Below are 26,274 nucleotides of genomic sequence, written 5' to 3'. Positions count from 1 at the left end.
GAGCTACCATTACTTAAAGGACCTGTGAAGAAGAACATCACGCAGAGACAGCTTATCCTGAAGAGTGACGGATGATGAACTCCAAGTGTCAACGTGTGGAACTGAATGATGGGCACTTCATTCCCGTGCTGGGCTTTGGTACTGCTGTGCCTTTAGAGGTAAAACAGTGATGCGTGGTTTGAAAATTCAGAAGAAATAGAACCACAACAAATGGAAGTCTATATGACTTGCAAAGTCACTCACTTCCTGGTGACGCTGGCTTCCTGGATTCTCTCTTTCCTCAGGCTAGGTCCTGTAACAGAGACTGTTCAGAGATAGGGTGTGGTCATTAGCTTCCTGCTAATTATCTTGGAGTCATGTTTTCTTTTCTTTAAATCCATTTCCTTTTGCTTCACTTACAGAAAAGGAATATTATAGAGGCTTTAAATGTTTGCTGACAATGTATTTTTCCTTTTGGGAAAAGTCTGTTCAGATAGGCTACCCATTCAAAAAATGGATTATGTGGTTTTTGTTAGTTTTGAATTCTCCACTAGTGTTTTGTAAGAAGAATGGTTCTTCCTGCTCTGTAGATTTTTAACTCTTCTTGAGTGGCTGCTGCCTTTTAATTACAGGGTATGGTCTTTGTGGTATAGAAATCTCAAACTTTAATATGATAGTATATTTATATTTCTTCTGCTGCTTCATATGTTTTGAGAGACATATTTTAGAAGCTATTGCCCGCATAGAAGCTGTTACCTAATTCTTGTTGTCTGTTGCAGCATTTTTTATTAGAAGTGATACATGCAACCAGTGTGTGCCCATCATTCGGTAAATAGATAAAGAAATTGTATTTTGAATATCCAAGGACATCAAGTGAACTTATTATAGAAATATTTACTCATTAGTCTTTATTGTAGCACTATTCACTATATATATATATATATATATGTTATGAATCCAACCTAGGTCCCCAACAACAGAACAAATATAAAATATATGTCTACATACATACATACATACATACATACATACATACATACATATATATTCATTTAAGCACAAAGATGACCAAGGTTCTGTTGTTTTTAAGAAAATGGATAAAAGTGAAAGTAATCATATAAAGCAAATAAATCCAGTCTCAAAAGGACAAATAATGTGTTTTCTCTAATTTACAGTTCCTTGATTTTATATAGGTATACAAGATCATGTGTGTAGATATGTCTGTCATAATGTGAAATTGTTAAGTTAATGAAGGGGATTAATGTGGAGGAAATGAAAAGGGGTAAGGGAACAAGCACAGTGTTGGGTGGGGCATACACTCAACATTATATGCTTGATGAAAATGTTCTTATGTAACATGGTACCATATGCATTAGATATACACAATATTAAAGCATAGATAAAACATTTCATCCATTCATTGTGAATTATTAAATTATAAAATAAAATGGTATTCTTTCACTTGTAGTGACATAGATCCAACTGTTTTATACATTGCTTTACTGCTACCAAAGGGAAAGAAAGAGTTACTCTGTCTCAGAATAGGACACTATAACAAGTAAACTTGAATAATAAACAGCACTAGATGCTGAGGCTGGAAATGATATGGGATGAACAATGATCAAGAGAGTTTATGTACCAGGTATGAAAAAGCATTTGGATAGAAAGAGTAAGTTTTTGTGTCCCCCAGTTTGGAGGAAGAGTGTGGTTTGCAATAACTTAACATGTATTTCTCAGTATCTAGATCAGAAGAAAATAAGGAGGGTAAGTGTAAGGAAATAATAAGGCATGTCAAATGTGGACTGTCCCTATTTATTCAGGGTACATAGTCACTGAACATGATTAGTATATGAAATTAACATATTAACCAAAACAGAGTTTTGAGAAGGTTCTAGTTTTAAAGATCAGAAGCATGTTGATGTTCAGTGTTTCATACATTCTCATACTCTTTTGCTATTAAGTTGCAAATCTGTCTACATAAATTATATACAAAAGAAGTAAAAAAGAAAACTACCTGTCAGATTCCTCAATTGTAAGTTGATTTTAACCAGAGAGGTTTTTATACTTTTTTTGTTGAAAATATTTTACACTTTTATAAAACCAAAGATATTATTACAATAATGTTTCTAAGATAAGATATGTGAGTCATTTAACTTTGGTGCTCTGTTTTGAGTTTGACTTATTATCTCATTTTATTTATATTATATGGGCTAAGTAGATATCCACATGTCTTCTTTTTGTGGCTGTTGATGTTTCCCAGAACACATTTTGTTTACTATTCTTATGATTCCCTGCAGTAAATCTTGGATCCTAGGTGCTAGTTGAGCACTCCTGTGGCAATGGTTAACCTGTTCTTGGCAGGAACAGAAGAGGTTCCCAGATTGCCTAACTCTTGATAAAACATTGACAAATGTCACAGTAAACTTACATGTAGTCTTTACCTCAAAAGATGTGGGGAAAAATAATACCAGAACAGGTCACATTTTGTGCCTGAATATATTCTGAATCATGAATATCTCTCTACAAACCTTTTGTTGCTCCTCAGGTTCCCAGGAGTAAGATTAAGGAGCTCACCAAAATAGCCATAGATGCTGGCTTCCGTCATTTTGATTCTGCTTCTGTTTATAAAACTGAAGATTATGTGGGAGAGGTCATACGAAGCAAGATTGCTGATGGCACTGTGAAGAGAGAAGATATATTTTACACTACAAAGGTACTATTTACATAATGTACCTGTGAATGAACTATGATATCTGAAGAGATGCTCATAGGATTAGATCAGTAACTGATAGTGAATAGTACTTACAGGTTTATATTTAACTTGAATGCCTTTACCTATTGGATACAGTGTTGATTGACAGAGAATAGTTCTTATATTATTGCTGTATTTAGATTCATGAATTTAATTTGATTTGATGCCTCTTATTCCAGCATCTTAGTTCACAGGAATATGATGTAAACTGGACTGTGGAAGAGAGTCAGTAGCCTTGCTTATCTTCTGGATATCTTTCTAACAGTTCTCATGACTCTGAAAATTTTAGATACTTTTATCAATGAGAAAAGTAAGGTTAGATTTTGGATGTTAAGCAAGATGTAACTAATATAGCATTAAGTAAAATGTTGTAAATATTTCCCCTACAATTACATATATTAAAAATTACATAGGCAGAGAGTGACAGAGATAGGCCCCACAGATTGACATTTGTCCATATGTGTGTACTAAATAAACAAAACAGCACACATATATGCAGATACCCCCACCACTAACTATTTCATAATAAGTTGCCTGTGTAAGAGTATTAGACTCTTACTGTACATTTTAAATCCAGTGAAACATAATATTGACAATGAACATTATTATTGCTTGAATAAATGTTGGGTCTTGAGTAATTTCCCAGATTAATTCATAATAAACATAAAAGATGTGCATGGCTAGATCAGATTAAAGGACATTTGGGAAGAAGTAGAATATTTCCCCTGTGCACATCAATTTCAAATCAGTAGAAAAATGTCTCTGTATTAGGTAAAATAAATGAACAAATTACCACAATTTATTAATACAACCTGAATTCCACCCTCTACTATAGGTCTGGTGTAATTGCCTTCACCCAGAATTAGTGAGGTCTTCCTTGGAGCAATCACTGAAGAAAGTTCAGCTGGATTATGTGGACCTGTATCTCATGCATTTCCCAATAGCCCTGAAAGTATGTTGTTTGAATCTCCAGAAATATTTCATTTAGAGTAGTTTATATTTATGATGGTTTAGTAATGCAGCAACTATAGGTTCTATGCTTCTAAAATACAACTTCTGCTAAGGCACAGCGATCACAGTAGAGGAGAGGACAGAATGCTTTTAAGATTCAGAGGAGTAGAAAGTTTTCTGTGAGATGGCATCTTCTAGAGTTATCAGAGAAGCTATCCTCATGAAGTCTCACAAACATGCTGACTAAAGAAGACCTTAGGAAGGACCAGTAGTCATTTTAATACAGAAGGGGAAAATCATATGAGGCCTCAACACCAGACAAAGAACCAGAGGCAAGAAAGAATTAAAGCAAGAGAAATAATCTTCTCCAGGGAAGAGAGATGCCAAATTGGTTATCCGCCTACTGGAAAGCCCTAAAGAATGGTAAAAGTCAACTAGGATACTTCATAATGACTCAGAGATGCAATATTTATGAATACATATAATAGGTATAAGAAAATAGTATCCTACAACCCAAGAGAATTTCATATAACTCAACATTCAAACTATATGACAAATGTAATTACATTAAATATGACCCATCTATCTTATGGAGGTTTAGTTCTCAGCAATCCCTTTCCCTAGAATCATTGCTACTGGTTGGAAAAATGTGTTTTTTGAGAGGTTACTTTAACATTTGCTCCTATTTCAGCCAGGAGAAGATGAGTTCCCAGTAGATGAACATGGAAAACTAATATTTGACATAGTGGATCTCTGTGCAACCTGGGAAGTGAGTACTAGGATTAAGGAGCACAAGGGGGTGTGTAGGGAGAAAAAGTCAGACCACAATTTCATACATGAAAATGGGGTGTGTCTTCTGTGTTGGAGGTTATTTTCAAGGCTGTTTTATTTAAGAGCTGGGGTAGCACGTGTGACTTTATTGTAATAGAAACAAGGGAGTTATGCAACCACATAAAATATTTTGTGACTATCTTTTCTTCTTTAGGCCATGGAGAGGTGTAAGGAGGCAGGACTGACAAAGTCCATTGGGGTGTCCAACTTTAACCGCAGGCAGCTGGAGACAATCCTGAACAAGCCAGGGCTCAAGTACAAGCCTGTGTGCAATCAGGTGGGGAATCCTCAGCCTCTTCTCCTTGTTGTTTGTTCCTTTGTTTCCCTTCTTGCCACTGTTGGATAGGTAGTCTTTTAGCATTCATCTTAGATGAGGAACAAACAAGCTAACAGCACAGTATTTATGCATAGGATATTTACGATACTAGATTTTGTTTTACTCTGTGAAGTCTTAGTGGAAAATACTGGCAGATCCTTTTCTTGTATTTTAGAGAGGTATGGATGATCAAGGTAGACTATAGTCATTGATCACACTCTGAAGGAAGGGTGAACTTATACCTGATATGTTAAGAGTGAACGATGATTAATGGGGAAAAGGTATAAGGAACTGTGCTTCGATAAGACTTAGAAAGTTGAGATGTCCAGGAAACAAGGATGCTGTGAAATTAACAGATGATGTTTTCTACGAGTTGTTCTGTATGTTAAATGTGTTGCTCTGATTGGTTAATAAAGAAAACACTGATTGGCCAGTAGCCAGGCAGGAAGTATAGGCAGGACAAATTTGGGGAAATGGAGTGGGAGGAGAGAGACAATGCCAGCCACTGCCATGACAAGGAAGATGTAAAGTACTGGTAAATCACGAGCCAAGTGGCAAAGTATAAATTAATAAAAATGGGTTAATTTAAGATAAAAAAAAATGTAGGTAGCAAGAAGTCTGCCATGGCCATACAGTTTGTAAACAATATAAGTCTCTCTGTGTTTAATTGGTTGGGTCTGATTGGCTGTGGGACTGGCAGGTAAAAGAGATTTGTCATGACTATGGGCTAGGCAGGAAACTCTAGCTACAAATGGTGTCCAACCACTCACGTTTCCACCTTAAACCTGAAAATATTTAATAAGCAATTCAAAATGGAGCTATAAACAGCTTCCTAGTTGTCTCTTTCAAGTTGGCGGGTTCCTGGAGTTTGCATTTGACCAGCAGTATGGCGAGAATAAGGCATCTACAAGTGGCACATTACCATGTGTGGTGAATTTAGCCTTTGTTAGTACAAAAAAAAAAAAAAAAAAAGGTGGTTTCTTGGCTACATGCAAGCATACATCCAATATTTCTAAGAGTTGATGGCTCCCAGAGTTGGCAGGAAAATGTACCATCGTCATGTCTGGAAGCTGAGGTGGGCAGAGCCACCAGCCATATCCACCATTTTAGCCTTAGAAATACTGCAGTTTAAAGCAATAGTTGCACAATATGACAGATTCAAATGAAACAAGACTTTAAATGCTTTATAGTGTGTGTAAAAATGTATGTAGGCTTAAAAGAGAGAGAAAAAGGAATATGTACAGTTATATAAACAAAAAGATAGTTTTAAAAAATAAAGTCTTTAAAGAGACAGTAAAGGTAGCATAAAAAATAAGCCATGTAAAAATGGTTATTACACAGAGAAACTCAATTGTGTTGTCTTTGGGATTTTTAACTACAACAACAAAAAAAATGATTGTAAAAGTTGTTGAATTAAGCCAATCTATATTTTAAAGATACATTGACTTCAAAATTTGGATATAAGGATATGTTGCTTTGGAAAGCAGGCTTTGCTTTTGTTTCCACAGAAAGCCAGAGGCTATAGATTTGTTCTAGATTAAGATACATCAGATTTGACCAGCCAAGACCCCCCTGAAAGGTCTCCAATGACACCATGGCCCCGATGATCCAATATCCAGAATGGTTTCAAGGCAACTGGCTCAGACAATACAGCCTTATGGACTACTCCATAATCCTAACATTTTCTTTGTGTCCCCATAAGATACAGCACCCCTCTCCAGCGGGAAGTAGTAAGAGAAGCTCCACCCAAATTCCCAAATATACCAACCTGTCTTTGGAGATGGAATTGGTCCACTCCTTCTCTAAAGCCAGGCATATTGCTAAAAAAAAAAGAAGTTAAGAGATTCTTCTTATGTCCCAAATCAAAAGAGCCTTCAGGTGTGGGACAGAGAAAAAACAATATTTTTATTTAAAACAGGTTGATTATAAATTCAACCACTTTGTAAGGAATAAAAGGGGATATGAAATAGATATGATAGGATGAAATAGTAGATTGTTGAACCCACTTTTAAAGAGCAACTTGTTTAAAACTTGTTTAAAATCTATTGCTATGGATTTTAGTTTATTGATACAAGTTTAAAGTTAATTTTCTTATACTGTATATATATTTATATTCTTATGTTTATATAACTCATTTAGATTGTAATGTGTAATTAAAAAATACAGATTAATAATTAGTCTTCTATGATAGTCAAACTTGTAACATGTTAGTTAAGTTTTCTAGGTATATATAGATATATTTCATAGAGATAGATAGTCTTCAAACACTTCAAAGACATACAAAATATGGCATTTAAAATAATTTTAAAAATTTAGACTTTCAGCCGGGCGGTGGTGGTGCACACCTTTAATCCCAGCACTCGGGAGGCAGAGGCAGGTGGATCTCTGTGAGTTCGAGGCCAGTCTAGTCTCCAAAGCGCACAAAGCTACACAGAGAAACCCTGTCTCAAAAAAAAAAAAATTTAGACTTTCTAGAAAGTGAGACATGTCTGTTCCTGGCAGCACCAATTTACTTCAGAGAGGAGGATAGGCATCGAAGACACTTCATATGGAGTTTATCTTCACCTTGGCAAAAATAGCCATTTGGGCAAGAATCTGTTCTTGCCTGGACTGCTTGATTGACTGGACATGTAGGACCTATAGGAAGGTGACCACTGAACTTTGCTTGACAAAATGGTCCTTCAAGTTCCTGCTCTGCAGAGGAAATTGCCAGACATTCTACAGGATAGAGAAAAGTGACTGAGTGACTCTAGCCTTGTGGGCTGAAGACAGATGCCCCAACTTTACAAAGGAACATTAGGTGAATGTCCAGGATGCTAGCTTTCTCTGTCTCCCAAAAGTTGCTTGCATCCTTCTACTGTTTCTCAGGTAATAGTACATCCTTCTGGAGTCTTTGATGTAGTTGAAGACTAGTTGTAATTTTCCTTAGTTATGATAAAAGATAAGTTAGATATAAAATCTTAGACTCACAAATATAAGATAGATAGGATATCTTCTTTAATTTTGCCAAATACAAATAGACTAGATATTATAAATAGACTAGACAGTGTAACTGTAATTCTTGCTTGATAATTGTTTTGTTATCTGTAATTTTACTATGTAAAAGATAAAACCTTCCCTTTTGAAAAAAAGAAAAGGCAAAGTGCTTTGGGATGTTTTGTATGTTAAATGTGTTGCTCTGGTTGGTTAATAAATAAAACACTGATTGGCCAGTAGCCAGGTAGAAAGTATAGGCAGGACAAGGAGAGAGGAGAATTCAGGGAAGTGGAAGGCGGAGGAGAGAGACACTGCCAGACACTGCCATGACAAGGAAGTTGTAAGGTACCGGTAAACCATGAGCCACATGGTAAAGTATAAATTAATAGAAATGGGTTAATTTAAATAGAAATGGGTTAATTTAAGATTTAAAAAAAAGTAGATAACAAGAAGCCTGCCATAAACAATGTTTATAACAATATAAATCTCTGTATGCTTACTTGGTTGGGTGTGAGCAGCTGTGGGAGTGGCAGGTAAGAGAGATTTGTCATGACCCTGGGCCAGGAGGAAAACTACAGCTACAGATGCTGTACTGGGTTTCTGTAGGGTTAATATACTTTGTTGATTATGTACCAAGATTTAGCTACATTAAGAATTACAGCAGACTACAATTCTCATCTAGGTTAGAAGGAAGAAGTTTATTGTTTGGCAATATTACTTGGGTTTGTAAAATTAATACTCAGAAACTTTGAACAATACTTCAGCTGACTTTGTTCCTGAGCATATTTTAACTTCTCCTTGTTTGTGGCATCAAATAAAATGTGGAAGAACTTTCTTGTATCTGTAGCTCCATTCTCTCAGGTAAGTACAACATATTGGAGTAGACAAGATAAGGTCACATATAGGAAATGAGGGTATATGCTATTTATGTTCTTGGCATATAAGGATCAAATCACTAGATATTCAAATATTAAAGTAAGAAAAATAATGTGATATTAATAATTTTTATGTAATTTTATAACTTTAAAGCACTTAAGAAATATGAATGGATGATACAAATCTTCTACATTTCTTCGTCTATGTTCAAAATTGTTGACATTTTGTGAGTCTGCAAATTATAGTAACATATATATGATGACACATTAATGTATGTGTGTAATATGTTGCCAAACCTTTCAAAGTTAGATGCATATATCACTATCAACCTCTAATGATCTCATAAAACTTCTCCTAGGAATGAAGACATTATTTTATGACTAGATTTGTATTATGAGAACTAAGTTTATAACATTTCTTTCTATATTTCTTTTCTTGTAAATGTGCTTATGGTGTACATACAGTGTGTGCAAATATGTAAGTGGAGGCCTAGGGATGATATTAGAAGTCTTCCTCTACAGCTCATTCTTTGAAGCATGCTGTCTCATTCAAAACTATTTTGAAAAAAGCTCGTCTTGCTAACTGAGATTCTTCTTGGAGCATTTGTCTCTGCCCTCAAAATATAGAAATATGGGCAGAGCAGTCTGTCCATATCAAATAAATGTAGGTTCTTGGAGTCTGAATTCCAGGCCCCTTCCTTGTATAGAAATTGCTTTAACTACTGAGCCATCTCTACAGCTCTCATGCCTTTATGGATTATCAGTTCACAGTAAAATTTCCCTGTTCTCCCAAATCACCTTAGTTAGTTCTTCTCTCATCAAGGTAAAATTGGTATTGATACATCTTTCCCAAATATTTTCCCAGTTTTTTTATACTTTCATATAGACCAGTGTTTTTCCAAATGACATCTAGGAAGAATATTTAAAATACTGAATTGGTTCAGATATTTTATTTTAATGAAAGATAGTTTTTCTACCACTGCGTGCTTATATAATGAGGAATTAAGTGTAAATGGCCTATTACACATAATGTTATTTTTGTTTTGTTTTGTTTTGCGAAGAAAATATCCTCCCATGTTCTGATGTTCACATCAGATAAAGTGTCATGTACTGATACAATGTCCTGCTGTTCATGATGTTCCATTGACTGTGTGGTAATGCTAATAGTCTCAGGCAGATCTCTTCTTTTTCAACATTTTTCCTCCATTGAAAATACTGTAACTTAGGTGCATGATGAGTTAGAAGAAGGAATTCATACTTTATGATGAACTGTCACATAATATTTGTGAATCCATCAAAGATATTTGCCTGAGTCAGTTATTTTGCTTTAATTTGACAATACTGATTCTCCCTTTCAGCTTTATTGTTACTTCTTGATTTATTGTCTGCAAAAGAGAATTCATATAGCAAGTTTAGCTCGACTACAGCTATTGGTAAAGTGTGTACTTTTAATTATCAATGTTCTGAAGAAGGAGTTGCAATAGTAATTACAGTTGATAATGACATGGAGCTTTCATTTCCATGTCTAATTACCTCCTCTTTGTGTGCACATTCTCATGAAATTATTGATTTTGAATTACAGTAGTTAGAGTTTTCCTGCCTAGCCCACAGTCAGGACAAATCTCTCTCATTTGCCAGGCCTGTAGACCCTTAGACCCAACCAAGTAAACACACAGAAACTTATATTGCTTACAAGCTGTATGGCCGTTTACAAGCTGTATGGCCGTGGCAGGCTTCTTGTTAACTACTTCTATCTTAAATTAACCCATTTTTATTAGTCTATACTTTCCCATATGGCTTGTGGCTTACCAGTCAGTACCTTACATCTTCCTTGTCATGGCGATGGCTGGCAGTGTCTCCCTTCCTCAGTCTTGCTGCTCCCAGAATTCTCTTCTCTGCTTGTCCTGCCTATACTTCCTGCCTGGCTACTGGCCAATCAGCATTTTATTTACACATAGCAATATCCACAGCACTTCCCCTTTTCTTTTCTTTTTTTTAAGGAAGGTTTTAACTTTTACAAAGTAAAATTACATATAACAAAACAATTATTAAGCAAGAATTACAGTTACAATATTAAGGAAGATATCCTATCTATTTTATATTTGTGAGTCTAAGGTTTTTATATCTACCTTATCTTTTATCATAATTTAAAAAAATTGTAACTGTCTGGCTTCAACTACATCAAAGACCTCAGAAGGATATAATATTACCTGAGAACCAGGAGAAGGATGCAAACAACTTTCAGGAGTCTTGTAAGGTAGACAGAGACAGCTGGCAGCCTGGACAGTCACCTAATGTTCCTTTGTAAAGTTGGGGCATTTGTCTTCAGCACACAGGGCTACAGTCTCTTGGTCACTTTTTTCAGTGTCCTGTAGAATGTCTGGCTGTTTCCTCTGTGAAGCAGGAACTTGAAGGGCCATTTTGTCAAGCAAAGCTCAGTGGTCACCTTTCTATGGGTCCTGCATGTCCAGTTGATCAAGCAGTCCAGGCAAGAACAGTTTCTTGCCCAAATGACTATTTTTGCCAAGATGAAGATAAACTCCATATGAAGTGTCTTCGATGCCCATCTTCTCTTAAGTAAATCAGTGCTGCCAGGAGCAGACATGTCTCACTGTCTAGAAAGTCTAAATTTTAAGAATATTTTAAATGCCATTTTCTGTAGGTCTTTGAAGTGTTTGAAGATTACCTGTCTATCTGAAATATATCTATGTATACCTAGAAAACTTAACATGACTATAAGTTTGACTATCATAGAAGACTAATTGAACTGTATTTTTAAATTATCCATTACAATCTAAATGAGTTGCATTAACATAATACCTCAAACAAGAACAGAAATATATATATATATATATATATATATATATATATATATATATATTTATATACAGTATAACAAAATTAACTTTAAGTTTGCATCAATAGACTAAAATCTATACCAATGTTAAACAAGTTGTTGTTCTTTAAAAGTAAGTTCATTAATCTACCCTTTCATTCTATTATATCTATATCATATGTCCCCTTTTTTTTTCTTTACAAAGAGATCACATTTATAATCAACCCTATTTAAATAAAAATATTGGTTTTTCTCTGTCCCATACTAGAGGGCTCTTCTGATTTGGGACACAAGAATCTCTTAACCTTTTCTTTTAGCAATATAGCTGGGTTTAGAGAAGGAGTGTGCCAATTCCGTCTCCAAAGCCAGCTTGATAATTTTGGGAATTTGGGCGTAGTTTCTCTTACTATTTCCTGCTGGAGGGGGGCACTGTATCTTATGGGGACACAAAGAAAATTTTAGGATTATGGAGTAGTCCGTGAGGGTAAACCTCTGAGCCAGTTGCCTTGAAACCATTCTGGATATTGGATCACCTGGGCCATGGTGTCATCGGAGTCCATTCAGGGAGTCTTGGCTGATCAAACCTGATGTATCTTAATCTGGAACAAATCCACAGCCTCTGGCTTTCTGTGGAAACAAAATCAGAGACTCTTTTCCAAAGCAACATATCCTTATATCCAAATTTTGAAGTCAAGGTACCTTTAAAATGTACATATTTGTTTAACTCAACAGTTTTTATGATCAAATCTTTTTCTGTAGTTAAAAATCCCAAAGACAATATAAACCAGATTCTCTGTGTAATGTCCATCTTTGTAAGACTGAAACACCACTGTGGCTGTTGGCTCCACCCACCTCAGCTTTCCAAAGTGGCGGTGGTACAGTTTACCACCATGTCTGGAGCCATGTGTACCATCAACTATCAGAAGCAGTTCTAACAAAGCAGCACATAGCCCAGAAACCTTTTTTAAAAAAAACAAAAACAAAAAAAAACTAGCAAAGGCTAAGTCCACCATGCAGTAGAGTAAAGTGCTGCTTGTAGACTCCTCATTCCCACCATACTGCAGGTCAGATGCACTCGCCAGGAACCCACGATAGTAGCTCAAACCCATAGGCTACCGCTAACTTGAGAGAGACAATTAGGAAGCTGTTTTTAGCTCTGTTTTAGAATCGTTTTTCTCATGTTTTAGGTCAAAACTCTTGCTTACATGTTGGACGCCATTTGTAGTTAGAGTTTTCCTGCCTGGCCCACAGTCAGGACAAATCTCTCTCATTTGCCAGGCCCATAGATGCTCAGACCCAACCAAGTAAACACACAGAAACTTATATTGCTTACAAGCTGTATGGCCATGGCAGGCTTCTTGTTAACTACTTCTATCTTAAATTAACCCATTTTTGTTAGTCTATACTTTGTCACATGGCTTGTGGCTTACCAGTACCTTACAACTTCCTTGTCATGGCGATGGCTGGCAGTATCTCCCTTCCTCAGCCTTCCTGTTCCCAGAATTCTCTTCTCTGCTTGTCTGCCTATACTTCCTGCCTGGCTACTGGCCAATCAGCATTTCATTTACACAGAGTGATATCCACAACAAATTACTTCACTTATTTGGTTTAACTTTTAGTTTTCAGTTCTTGCTAAAATCTGCCAAATTTGAATTTTTTACCCAAATGACTTTTTCAGCCTATAGACTTTATAGTTCATGCTTTATTGTACTATTTAATAGTCAGAACTTAGTAATTCTGTTCCCTGTTCCACATCTAGGCTCTGTCATGATTCTGCATAGAGAAAATGAGTACTTGCACCTAGAATTTTATGAAAAGTTTGATTGAACTCAAAATGGTTGTTTTTTAACTGTTCCTAGGAACATAAGACATTATAATTTTTAAATTAAAATATGAAGAATTTAATGGAAATTATGGGAATACATAGTAATGGGGGTGAGAGTGAATAGGGTCAAAGTACAAGATGAAATTACATAAACATGTCTTTATGAAGCCCATCAGTACAATAAATGTATCAGTGAAACATAAATATTATGGGGCCAGTGAGACAGAAGAGTAAGTAAAACCATTTACTGCCAAGACAGGAAACCTGAGTTTGATCCTTCCCATGAAGGAAGGAAAGAACTGACTCACACAAGTTGTCCTAGGAGCTCCAAAAGCATACTGTGGTACATGTGCACACATATGTACACACACACACACACACACACACACACACACACACACACACACGTCTCCTAAATTCTGCAGTTAAGCCCTGAGCAAACCCAGTATTTTCTTTCAAACATTTAAAAATTGTGTGTGTTCTTTTGAAAATTTTTATGTGTTCCTTCATTAAATTCCCCAATTATCCTTTATTGTTTTCCTTCTCTATCCACACACAAACCCCTCCTACTTCCAAGGAACCTCTATTTTCATACATTTTTAAAAAATGACCCACTGCAATTGATCAAAGTTTCTTGAATCAGAATTAGTTGGGGTTTATTTGCTTAAGTCTTGTTGTTGTTATAGTCAGTTCACACTTTGTTACACAAGATGTCCTAATTCAGCTTATTGTATTTTAACACTTTTCTTTAAATCAATGTGAATATTCATGTAATGTGGTATCTTTATGCATTCCTCTGCAGGTAGAATGTCACCTTTATCTCAACCAAATGAAACTTCTGGATTTCTGCAAGTCAAATGACATTGTACTGGTTGCCTATGGTGTCCTGGGAACACAACGATATACAGGATGGTAATGAGGTTATTAAAAATTAAACATAAAAGCCAGGTGGAGGTGGAGCACACCTTTAATCCCAACAATGGGGAGGCAGAGCCATGCAGATCTCTGTGAATTCAGAGGCCAGCCTCGTCGTCTACAGAGCCAGATCCAGGAAAGACACCAAAACTGCACAGAGAAACCGTGTCTCACAAAAAAAAAAAAAAAAAAAAGGAAAAAAGAAAAGAAAAAAAATTAAACATAAGTTAATAACTGCTATTGACATACCTATAGTCCTGAAGTTCTAAGTTCATACTCTATGATCTGGAAGCAGAGATTGTTTGCATTTTGGAGAGAATGAAAGATGATATTGGTTTTACCAGTCCAGAAACACACTTGGGAAAACCCATTGTCTATGGCCATGTTCCTTTATATTTCAAACTTCTTTACATGCTATAGATTTGGGATTTAGCCTTACTACATCTCATTCTAGGGTGGACCCAAATGTCCCTATTCTCCTGGATGAACCAGTTCTTTGTTCCATGGCAAAAAAATACAATCAAACTCCAGCCTTGATTGCTCTTCGCTACCAGTTGCAGCGTGGGATTGTGGCCCTCAACAGCACTCTCAATGAAAAGCGGGTCAAAGAGAACATAAAGGTGATGAATGAGGCTGTGGGCTTCAAAATTGTTCATACTGATTCATTATTTGTACTTCTTTAGACACTCAGGAGTCTACATTAGCCTTGTCCTTCTACCTTGCTTTCCTAGGTTTTTGTCGTTTGTATACATTTGAAGGGTTTTATCCTGTTCTGTAATAGCACCATAGCTTTTGTTGTAATATAGAATTAGAATTAGGTTGAATTCAATTGTCTCACTTATCCAGAGGGCCTGATCCAGCTGGGGGCTCCACAGCCTTTGGTTCATAATTCATTGGCTTCCATTCATTTGGCTGTTTGTCCCTGTGCTTTTTCCAATCTTGGTCTTGGCAATTCATACTCTTACAGTCCCTCCTCTTTCTCGACAATTGGACACCTGGAGCTCCACCTGGGGCCTGGCTGAGGATCTCTGCATCCACTTACATCAGTTATTGGATGAGAGTTCCAGCACGACTGTTGGGGTGTTTGGCCATCTGATCACCAGACTGGGTCGGGTCAGGCTTTCTCGTGACCATTGCCAGCAGTCTACAGAGGATATATCATTGTGGATTTCTGGGGACCTCTCCGGCACTCTGCCTATTCCTGTTCTCATGTGGTCTTCATTTATCATGGTCTGTTGTTCCTTGTTCTCCCTTTCTGTTCTTGATCCAGCTGGGATCTCCTGCTCCCCTAGGCTTTCTTTCCCTCAAACTTTGACCTTCATTGCTCCCACTGTATTTTAGACATTAATTCTTCTCAGATGTTTTAAAATATCATTTGTGTTCTTACCTAAATTAATTCTATTCTCTTTTTTGAAACAAGGGCTCACTATGTAGCCTGGAACTCACCATACAGACAAAGCTTGCCTCAAATTCAGATTCACATAACTCTGCCTCCCAAGTGCTGGGATTCAATTCATACATCACTATGTCCAGCATAAATAGGTTTATTCTTTATTAAATTGAGGTTGTGAGTAGCCTAAATGGGGCTTATAGGCTTTTGGCAAAAGGCTTCCAATTTGCACATCTGAATGAAATATTTAAGAGACTAGGAATTACTTCTAACCTTCCTCTATATGAAAGACAAAATTCCAACCAGTTCAAAGGTAGGATTTGTATAGTATAGTACAGGAGACTTCAAGAAGATGATGATGATAAACAATATTGAAGATATCAAAGGGTTCTAGGAATTAAAACTGTATAGTCCTACTTTCTCACTTTAGAGTTGAGAAAACAGAGCCAACCAAATGACAGAGATGAACTGTTGTTGTAGCAGGTAAAGTTTACTGATTGTGAACTGTATGTCAAGCACTGTCTGAAGGGCTTGATGTGCATTGTCATATTTAATCCCCATGGTAACCTCCTAGTGTAAGTACTAGTGTGTCAGAACACAGTCCAAGAATGGAGTTGTATGAGAAGAATTCTGAGTATTTGTGAGAAAACTCCATGAAAATAAGACAAGTCATGTGACATCTTCAAAAATACAGAGTTGTTCTTGGAATGTGCTTTCAGGCCCCCCAGGCATAGAGGATATGAGTGAGTTTGCTTCACATTATTCATCACCATTGGTTATTGTTATTTGTTTATTTGCCTCTATGGAAAATTTTTGCAGCTTGACTGCCATGGGCGGCTTGTCTGCCATGTGCAACTTGTTCTTGTGTTTGTACACTTTACTGATGTGACTCTTTTTAACCTTCAAAATATAAATTGTCTGATGCTCTGAATAAAGTTGACTATTGCAAAAAAAAAAGAATTAGGTTGAAGATAGATTTCTTGTCTCAGCATTACATTGGCTAATATACCTAATAACCTTAAGTGAATGAAATGACCCTTTGTCAGCTGAAATGAGGCACCCAAACTAGACAATCTTAGGTCTGCAAATTATTTGTGTTCTGTTTCATATTTTCCTGCATATACATTTATTTTAACACCCAGGTGTTAAACTTCTTTAAATTTTATTTTCTGTCAAGTATCGTCAAACTTGGTAGAGAGCAACTTTCTTTTCAATAAGGAGGTCATTTATTTTTATCATGAATAGTTGTATGCGTTAAAGGAACAACCTAATTCCATGTATGGGCTCCATATGAAAACATTTATGCAATTAATTATTCTTTATAGGGATTCCATATATTTGCGCAACTATTTGTTCTGTGGTTAGAATTTTTTGCTGTCTCATCTGACCTCAGAGAGGTTTTCTCCTCTTGGATGGGTTCTGACATGTCTGCTCCAAGACATAGTAGAGCACTGTTCACAGTAGAGCCTGCTTCATCTCCATGTAGTTCATTGGCCTCTCTAGCTCTTGTCTTCATAGTTCTTAATGCTTCTTCCAAGCAGCTTTGGCTTTACTTCACTACTTTGCACAATTTCAAATTAGTTTCTGAATTTTTGGAAAGGGATTTCATGTATGATTGTATTCTAATCTAGATCAGGAATACCATTACTTCTGGTATTATTTTACTGGCACAGTGCACTACAAACAGAGAGTTATGAAGACATGTGGGAAAAGTTTCTTCTATATTCTAATTCAAATGGCTATGTAGTCACAAAGCAGAGTGGACACTACAAGATATGTAGTAGACATTATCATAATCTTTTATATTTTTATATATTTTAATTAAAATATAATTACACTACATTCCTCCTCCATTTTCCTTTCTCCATCTCCTTTTCAGATCCCTACCTCTAACTTCTCCCATACACCACAATTGTCAAATTGATAGGTCCTTATTTCCCAATTATTATTGCTAGAAATATCTGTATGTGTGTGTTAGTACTCAACATTGTATAAATTAAACATGCTGAGTCCATTTCTGTTAATGGTGCTTATATGGCTTCAAAGCTCACCACTTTATATTGGACAACCAATTAAGAGAATGATTCCTGGGAGAGGCTAACTCTTCCTCTGGAATTACTATATGCTTATTGTCAATCTGTTAACTATGCAGTTGTATTCTGGAAATTCATTGGTCTCAGCTTCTTAAGTGAATTTTGAAGCTTTTTCTAAAAAAGCTCTACTTTTCTAATTTTTGTAATGTATTATCATGAACAGGAATTCCTTCTCTATAGGCTGGTATTCTTCATGGCTTCCTTTTGTGGTTGACTGTCATTAAGCATTCCTGTGTGGAACACATCCATATTCTTCTCTGTTATTTTGAAGATGTCATCCTCTGTTCTTTCCACCTCATTTTTTTGTTCTACCAGAATTACTCATTTATGATTTCAAGTGTCAGACAAAGCATACTTCCAATTTGAAAATGGATAACAAAATTCACCATTCCATGACTATACCTCTCTCCTCACTCTTGTGGTCAGTTAACATATTTTACCTAATGTGTTAGTTATCTGGAAATGAGGTTTGCTCTTCCAAATGACAATGCTTCTCACTTTTGCTCTTACTTAAACACAACTTGATGATATTTGGTATCTGTTATTTTACATTTTCATATTTTCTGTGGAGATTTTTTTTAATTTCCAATAAATGCCTGCATACATCATGCACAGGAGAGTCCAGCTTTGCAACCACTTTTTCATGAGCTAGTATTGTTCCATTACTAAGAACAGCAGTTCCATCACTGAGGTGTTACTGAGAAGTAAGAGAAAAACAAAAAACAAAAAACGGGAACTTGAAACATCTTGAGCAATTAAGTTTCTTGTGCTTTTTTTGGTCCAAGGAGTTTTCTTGAGTTTTGAGTTGTGTTTGGTTTTTTTGGATGGTTTTATATTTTCTAATGGTGGTTAACTTTGAGGTTGTCAATTTTAAAGTGGGCTGGTCTTAAGCTGGCAATGTGGGTAAAGATGGCCAGGAACTTCTAAACTTAGTTCTGCCTTTTACAATCTAAGTGGTGGGATTATACACGTGTGTCATCACACTGGCTTGCTTTGATTATTTATGGATTTTTCTGTAATAAAAAGTTTGGAATCCACTGGCTAACTTCCAATCAGAGTGTTTAAGTCTGCCTTTGGTATCATATCTGTTCATTATTTTGGAGACTATGGGTTTTGGGCAGTGATGTCCAACCCATGATCATTTTTTTGGAATTTTCTGTTATGTAGATAATATTTTACATACTATACAAACTTTCCTAATTTTCATAATAAATAATCTGATTCTATTATCTTTCATTTATACATAGAAACCACTTAATCTTGTGATTTTTCTTGATATCCTTTTTTTTGTTTTAATAACTTTCAAATATTCAGGTGATTTTGCATCCATGTCTGTCAGTTAAATGAGCAAGTGGTTGTATATTCTATATTCTTATTCTGTCATTCTTTCTTGGTATTTATTTTCAGATCAAGACAAGTGATTGTTTTCAATATTAATAATTATAGATGATACAGCCAGGTTTTTTTTTTTGTTGTTTTTTTTGGTAAGAAGTTTTTGTTTATTAAGAAATTTGTAGTTGGAGAGCTTCTCTCCAGCCTCCGCCAAGCCCTGTTCATCCAACAACCCACTTATAAAATAAACACACAGACATTCATATTATTTAAACTGCTTGGCCATTAGCTCAGGCCTACCATTGTCTAGCTCTTACTCTTATATTTAGCCCATTTCTATTAATCTATACTTTGCCACGTGGCTTGTGGCTTACCATTACCTTATCTCTTTCTTGTCATGGTGGTAGCTCACAGTCTCTCTCTCTCTGCCCCAGTCTTCACTTTCCAGAATTCTCCTCCTCCTCCTTGTTCCGCCTATCCTATCCTTCCTGCCTGGCTGCTGGCCAATCAGCACTTTATTTATTTTAACCAATCAGATCAACACATTTGACATACAGAACATCCCACAGCAGAAATTTTCTACTCATCCTACATACCACCCACAGATCCTCCCTCCTCCCACTCTGCAGTCCTCTCTCCCAAGCCACCCGTGTCCCCACATCCTCCAAATCAAGGTCACCCCTGATTCCCACATCTTCCAAATGAAGCTCTCCCATGGGGAGTCAGCAGAGCCCAGGACACCAAGCTGAGGCAGGTCCAAGCCCCTCCCCACTGCACCAAGGCTCCACAAGATACCACACCACAGGCTTCCAAAAGCCTGCCCATGTACCAGGGATCGATTCCAATCTCCCTGCCCGGGTATCTCCCAAATAGTTCAAGCTAAACAGCTGTCTCTGGTATCCAGAGGGCCTAGTCTAGTCCCATGGGGGCTCCATAGCCATTAGTCCACAGTTCATGGGTCTCCACCAGTGTGGCCAGTCATCTCAGCACATCTTCGCAATCATGGTCTTGACATCCCCCATCTGTGGAATCCCTCCTCTCTCCAATCAATTGCATTCCCAGAGCTCAGACTGGCACCCTGCCTGCTGTGGATCCCTGCATCCACCTCCATCAGCCGTTAGATAAAGGCTCTATGATGACAGTTAAGGTATTCACTAGACCAATCACTAGAGTAGATCAGTCCAGGCACACCCTCAATCACTGCCAGCAGTCCAGGGTGGGGTCATACCTGTGGATTCCTGAGAGCTTCCTGGCACCCTGCCTCTTCCCACTCCCATGATGTCTTCATCTATCATGATATCTCCTTCCCTGCTCTCCCACTTCATCCCTGGTCCAGCTCAACCTTCCCATTTACCCATGTTCTCACCCTCCATTCCTTGTCCTTCGCCACCCCCCCACCTCCAGCCTGATCATGCAGATCCCATCCACTTCTGCTTCACTGGTCTATCTGTGTGTGTCCCCCCTTCCCCCCAGGGTCCCTCCCTGTCAGCTAGCCTCTATGAAGCTGTGGGCTGCAGTCTGGCCACCCCTTGCTCTATATCTAGTATCCACTTATGAGTGAGTACATATCAAGTTTGTCCCTCTGAATCTGGGTTACTTCACTCAGGATGATATTTTCTAGTTCCATCCATTTGCCTGCAAATTTCATGATATCATTGTTTTTTACTGCTGAGTAGTACTCCATTATGAATAAGTGCCACATTTTCTTTATCCATTCTTCATTTGAGGGGCATCTAGGTTGTTTCCAGGTTCTTGCTATTACAAATAATGCTGCTATGAACATAGTTGAGCAAGTGTCCTTGTGGTAAAATTGAGCATTCCTTGAGTATATGCCCAAGAGTGATATAGCTGTGTCTTGAGGAAGACTTATTCCCAATTTTATGAGAAACTGCCATATTGATTTCCAGAGTGGCTGTACAAGTTTGCATTCCCATCAACAGTGGAGGAGTGTTTGCCTTGATCCACATCCTCTCCAACATAATCTGTCTTCAGTGTTTTTGATCTTAGCCATTCTGACAGATGTAAGATGGTATCTCAGAGTCATTTTGATTTGCATTTGCCTGATGAATAAGGATGTTGAGCAGTTCCTTAAATGTCTTTCAGCCATTTGAGATTCTTCTGTTAAGAATTATCTGTTAAGCTTTGTAGTCCATTTTTCAATTGGATTGTTCAGTATTTTGAAGTCTGGCTTTTTGAGTTCTTTATATATTTTGGAGATCAGCCCTCTTTCAGATGTGGGGTTGGTGAAGATCTTTTCCCATTTGGTGGGCTGGTATTTTGTCTTATTAACCATGTCCTTTGCTTTACAAAAGCTTCTCAGTTTCAGGGGGTCCCATTTATTATTTGTTGCTCTCAGTGTCTGTGCCACTGGTGCTATCATTAGGAAGTATTCTCCTGAGCCAATGTGTTCAAGTCTACTCCCTACTTTCTCTCCTATCAAGTTCAGTGTAACTGGATTTATGTTTAGGTCTTTGACCCCTTGGACTTGAGTTTTGTGCATAGTGACAGATATGGATCTATTTGCAATCTTCTGCAATTTAACATCTAGTTATGCCAGCACCATTTGTTGAAGACGCTTTCTTTTTTCCATTGTACAATTTTGGCTTTTTTGTCAAAAATCATATGTTCATAGTTGTGTGGATTAATATCAGGGTCTTCAATTCGATTCCACTGGTTCACATGTGGGTTTTTATGTTAGTACCAAGCTGTTTTTATTACTGTAGCTCTATAGTAGAGCTTCAAGTCAGGGATGGTGATGCCTCCAGAGATTGTTTTATTATACAGGATTCTTTTAGCTGTCCTTGGTTTTTTATTTTTCCATATCAAGTTGAGTATTATTCTTTCCAGGTCTGGGAAGAATTGTGTTGGGATTTTTATGGGGATTGCACTGAATCTGTAGACTGCTTTTGGTAAGATTGCAGTTTTGACTATGTTAATTCTACCTATCCATGAGCATCAGAGGTCTTTCCATTTTCTGATATCTTCTTCTATTTCTTTCTTCAGAGATTTAAAGTTTTTATCATACAGGTCTTTTACTTGCTTAGTTAGAGTTGCCCCAAAGTATTTTATATTATTTGTGGGAAGCTAGTTATTAATCATTTATTTAAACACCATTATTATTAGTAGAATGCTCATTTAAGTTATGTTTAAAACAATATGCTTATATTTGATTGCTTTCCTTTCAGATGTGGAAATAAAACTATATAAATGACTTCTAAATTGTGCTTCACATTCAGAAAATTTCACTCCTAATTTAGATAAGCTAAGCAATGATGTTTTCTTCTTTGAATCACATCAGATTTCTTTCCTTCTTTCATTCCATTCAAATCTCTCTTGCCTGTGTTATGGATGGATTGAATATGTAGATGGATTTGAATGATGTTGTCCCTGATATTCATTTTTCACTTGAGCGTTTTGCTGAATGTCTTTGTATTTTGTAAGATCTGAGATGGTTCAACAGTTTTGTCATCACAGTTCAGTCTGTTGTATCTACAATGTGCAGTTGGCAAACATGCAGTCTAAATTTCTAAAAATGGTTCTTATCTGTCTAGTAGGTTTTTGAATTCCAGTTGAGTACAGAAGATATGAAAGTCCTTGATGGACTGAACAGAAATTTGCGATACATAAATGTATCACAGTAAGTAACTTTGGCAACATATTTTATTCCATTTATTTTCAGGGTGAATGCTTTTAAAGTTATCTCAATAAATATAAAGAAGGTAGCAGCAATCAGAGCCCAGAATTCAGAAAAAGAACTTCTGGAATTCTTTCTAATCTATTCGATATTCTGACCGTATTCACAGCAGCAGTGTAAGCAGACTCAGAGTCACCTTAATGTGTTATACCTGAAAGTCTGCACTGTTTTAAGGAGTATGTAGGTCAGCCTCCATCACTGCTGAATCTCCATCTTCCCTGTGGTGATAAAAATCTGTATGCCCTGTAGATATGCACTGTGGACATTTCAAGGAGCCCATTAAATCATTTCCAATATCAATATCATGCCATTATATCATTTTCTCCAGCACTTGCTTAAATCCAGATCCTACTAAATGTATTTTATATCATCACTCTTATGTGAAATTGTTCACTGTATTCAGGAAATTAAATGATTTTTTAATAGATGAAAACCTTTATTTTTTTCTAATGTGCTTTTGTTTAGGAACTTGGTGTTCTAGTTTGAGAACTGCTCTCTTGATGTGTGTAATAGCACAATGGGTTTGATTTTCTAAAATGTAAAGAGGTAAATGTAGAGAACTTATAGAGAAATGTAGAAATTATAGAGAAAACATTTAAGGACCAAGGAAATGCTGAAAGATGGTTTAGTCAGTAAAGCACTTCCTTGAAAGTGTGAAGACCTGAGTTTGACATCCAGAAACCATGATTAAAATCTAGAAGCAGTAGTGTGCTCTTGTAATTCAAGTGACCTGGAGGAAAAAACAAAAAATCCCTGGGGTTTGCAAGCCAGCTATCCTATGCTAACTAGTGAGTATAAGGTCAATGAGAGACCCTGTCTCAAAAGAGGTGAATGCATTCTTGAGGATTACATCTAAGGGTTTCCTATGTCCCCTGCATTCATGTGCATACTTGTATACATACATATGCATCTACAATCACAAATTAAGCTGCACACACATATACATGGACACACACATACACATTAAAAAACATGAAATAGTATTGGTGAAATTATTAAGGCCACTCCACGTAGTTAAAAGGGAGATTTATTTTGTGGGGTAACTTACAAATGAAGGGAAAGGTTGCAGGGTCTGGAAAAGGTATGGCACAGTCTGGTGGTGTTCTCTGGAGAACTCTGCTCAGTCTACCTCCAGTGTCCAGGGTCCTGGAACCAATAGAAGCCTCTCCTCCTGATCCTGGGTCTTCAGAGTCCTCTCTCTGCCCCACTTTGTAGGCATGACCATTACCGAAGCCTCAATGGGGGTTGGAACTTCCAGGCCAAGGCTGGAATGGCTACCCACTACAAAATAGTATATAGAAACATTTCCATTGCTATAGAGAATTTATAGCCCAAAGATGCCATATTTTTCTTTCTCTCTCTCTCTATATATAAGGCTAGAGAATTTGAGTTTGAGACAAGATGCATTAAAAATAAAGGAAAGTAAGGAAAATGTATTCTCACTCCTCTTGAGAAAATTATTTCAAAGTGAAAAATATGCTATTGTGTGAAAATTACAAACATAATGCAAAATTGCATGTAATAAAAATTTCTAGATATAATTTAATATTAATATCTTGAAAATGAATAAAGTAGTACATATTACATAGAGAGAACTATTATTCATATTATTATCTTCAATGAGTAACATTTTAACTCTTTATGACTCATGTGCCTATTTTGTTATGGTGATTTATGGTTATCTTTTTGGATGTGAGATTTTTGTCTTGGACAAATATTGTTTCTATTACTGAATAAAAAACACTATAATTTATTTGGAAGGCAGTTAATGAATTTCTTGATCAAATTTTAAATTAAAATTGTCAGTATAGTAAACATTCCATTTAAGCCAATATTCCTGCAAATGAAATATTGTTACAAATCCACTCAACACATTTAAATTGGATAATGTATATCCCAAAATATTAGTATATATATTCCATAAATAAATTCCATATAATTTTCCTATTTTTAATTGGGAATGTTTGATCATATGGTATTAAAATGACAATCGACCTCACAGTTTTATTTAATAAAAAAAAATATTCTCATTTGTTTTTCTGTTATTGAAAATAGAGTCTTTTCTCATATACTATATCCTGGTTATAGTTTCCCCTCCCTCTATTTTTCCAAGTTCCTCCTTACCCCCCCTGCCCTCTGCATTTACTCCATTTCTGTCTTTCATTAGAAAAGGACACGATTTTAAGAGATAACAACCAAACATAACAAAATAAAATATAACAAGATAAAGAAAAAACCATCACATCAAGGCTGGACAAGGCAATCCAACAAAAGGAAAATAGTCCAAGAGTAGGCCCAAGAATCAGAGACCCATTCATTCACATAATCAGAAATCCCATAAAAATATTAACCTAAGATGAGCCAGAAGAAGCTGATAGTGCTACATCTTGCAGGCAATAGGAAGTCAACAGTGACACTGGGCAATATCCTCAGCATAAAAATCTCAAAGCCTGACCCTACAGTGACACATTTCTTCCAACAAGGCCTTTCCCATTCCAACAATGTCATACTTCCTAATAGTGCCACTCCTTATGAGATTATAGGGGCCAATACATTCAAACTACCACACTCTCCAACACCCTTTCAATTGTCCTTGTGGCACTGAGAGCAGTATGTCACATAGTATGCCTTTTTGTCTAATCAGCTTTACTAGCAAATGTTTACTGCGATGAGTCATTCATTGGTCTGGTTCAAGGCCTTTGGTTTCTGGCACACCATCCTCACCAAAACTCCTCTGTGATATCCTGTGGCCACCCTGAGTCATGGAGATCCTGCATGGCCCCAGTGGCTTGAACTGACTAGCTCTGCTACCATCCAGAGCCACACAGCTGGGCCTTGGGTTGGACCACCCTAATATCTATCTCACCTAGGACTTGCTGGAACTAATGAAAGGACTGGTCCTGTGGAATGATGACTGCAGGATCTCCTTGAGAGTTTTTAATATAAATGGCTAGGTACCTTCTTACTTAAAAATATATCCTTTCTTATTTGTTATCTAAATTTTTTAAACGTATACATTTGACTACACATATAACTGTGCACCACATGCAATCCTAGAGCCATATAAACCAGAGGAAGGCACAGGATTCCTGTAACTGGAGTCATAGATGGTTGTGAGCTACCATGTAGGTGTTGTGAATAGAACCTAGGTCCTTTGGAAAAGCAGTCAGTGTTTTTAATGGCTGAGTCAGATCTCCAGCCCTTCTCTGCTTTTGTTGATTGATACATGTTTGAACATTTTATTCTTCCTTTTTTATATGTTGGGTAATAGGGAAAGCAGGATAATCTGAATCATCCATCATTATTTTCTTTACAAGTACAAAGCAATGGTTTTGAAAGTAAGAAAAGAAGATTATGTCCCTTAAAATAAAAATTTATACTTCCACGCTAAAATCAGATTCATAGAAATAATCCCTTGAAGAAACAGATTGATCAAATGCATTACATATTTTCTTTGTCTTTGCAGATTTGCTGGCCACTCTAATTATCCATTTTCTGATGAATACTAA

The 26,274-nt window shown here is 36.6% G+C and overlaps 1 protein-coding gene across 2 annotated transcripts; it reads left to right on the top strand.

The window, feature by feature from the left end:
• On the top strand, positions 1 to 26,274 carry LOC118584132 (aldo-keto reductase family 1 member C21-like). Of its 2 annotated transcripts, XM_036188148.1 has the most exons (9): positions 1 to 158; positions 2,525 to 2,692; positions 3,567 to 3,683; positions 4,374 to 4,451; positions 4,668 to 4,790; positions 14,144 to 14,253; positions 14,711 to 14,876; positions 22,626 to 22,708; positions 26,232 to 26,274. In XM_036188148.1, exons 1-9 carry the CDS (start codon positions 72 to 74, stop codon positions 26,272 to 26,274), a joined length of 975 nt encoding a protein of 324 aa, XP_036044041.1. In that variant the 5' UTR covers positions 1 to 71. The 2 variants fall into 2 exon arrangements, with proteins under 2 accessions (XP_036044041.1, XP_036044042.1); XM_036188149.1 differs by lacking the exon at positions 4,374 to 4,451 and having other exon boundaries at positions 75 to 158.

Source organism: Onychomys torridus, chromosome 5, assembly GCF_903995425.1.
Source record: "Onychomys torridus chromosome 5, mOncTor1.1, whole genome shotgun sequence".
NCBI lineage: Eukaryota > Metazoa > Chordata > Mammalia > Rodentia > Cricetidae > Onychomys > Onychomys torridus.
Note: the sequence above shows the minus strand (reverse complement) of the source record. Positions and strands in the feature narration are given on the sequence as shown.

Coding starts and splice junctions, on each gene's coding strand:
- LOC118584132 (XM_036188148.1), top strand. CDS start 72: ATGATGAACTCCAAGTGTCAACGTGTGGAACTGAATGATGGGCACTTC. Junction 2,693..3,566: donor ATATATTTTACACTACAAAG/GTACTATTTACA, acceptor CCTCTACTATAG/GTCTGGTGTAATTGCCTTCA. Junction 14,877..22,625: donor GGGTCAAAGAGAACATAAAG/GTGATGAATGAG, acceptor TCTGTCTAGTAG/GTTTTTGAATTCCAGTTGAG.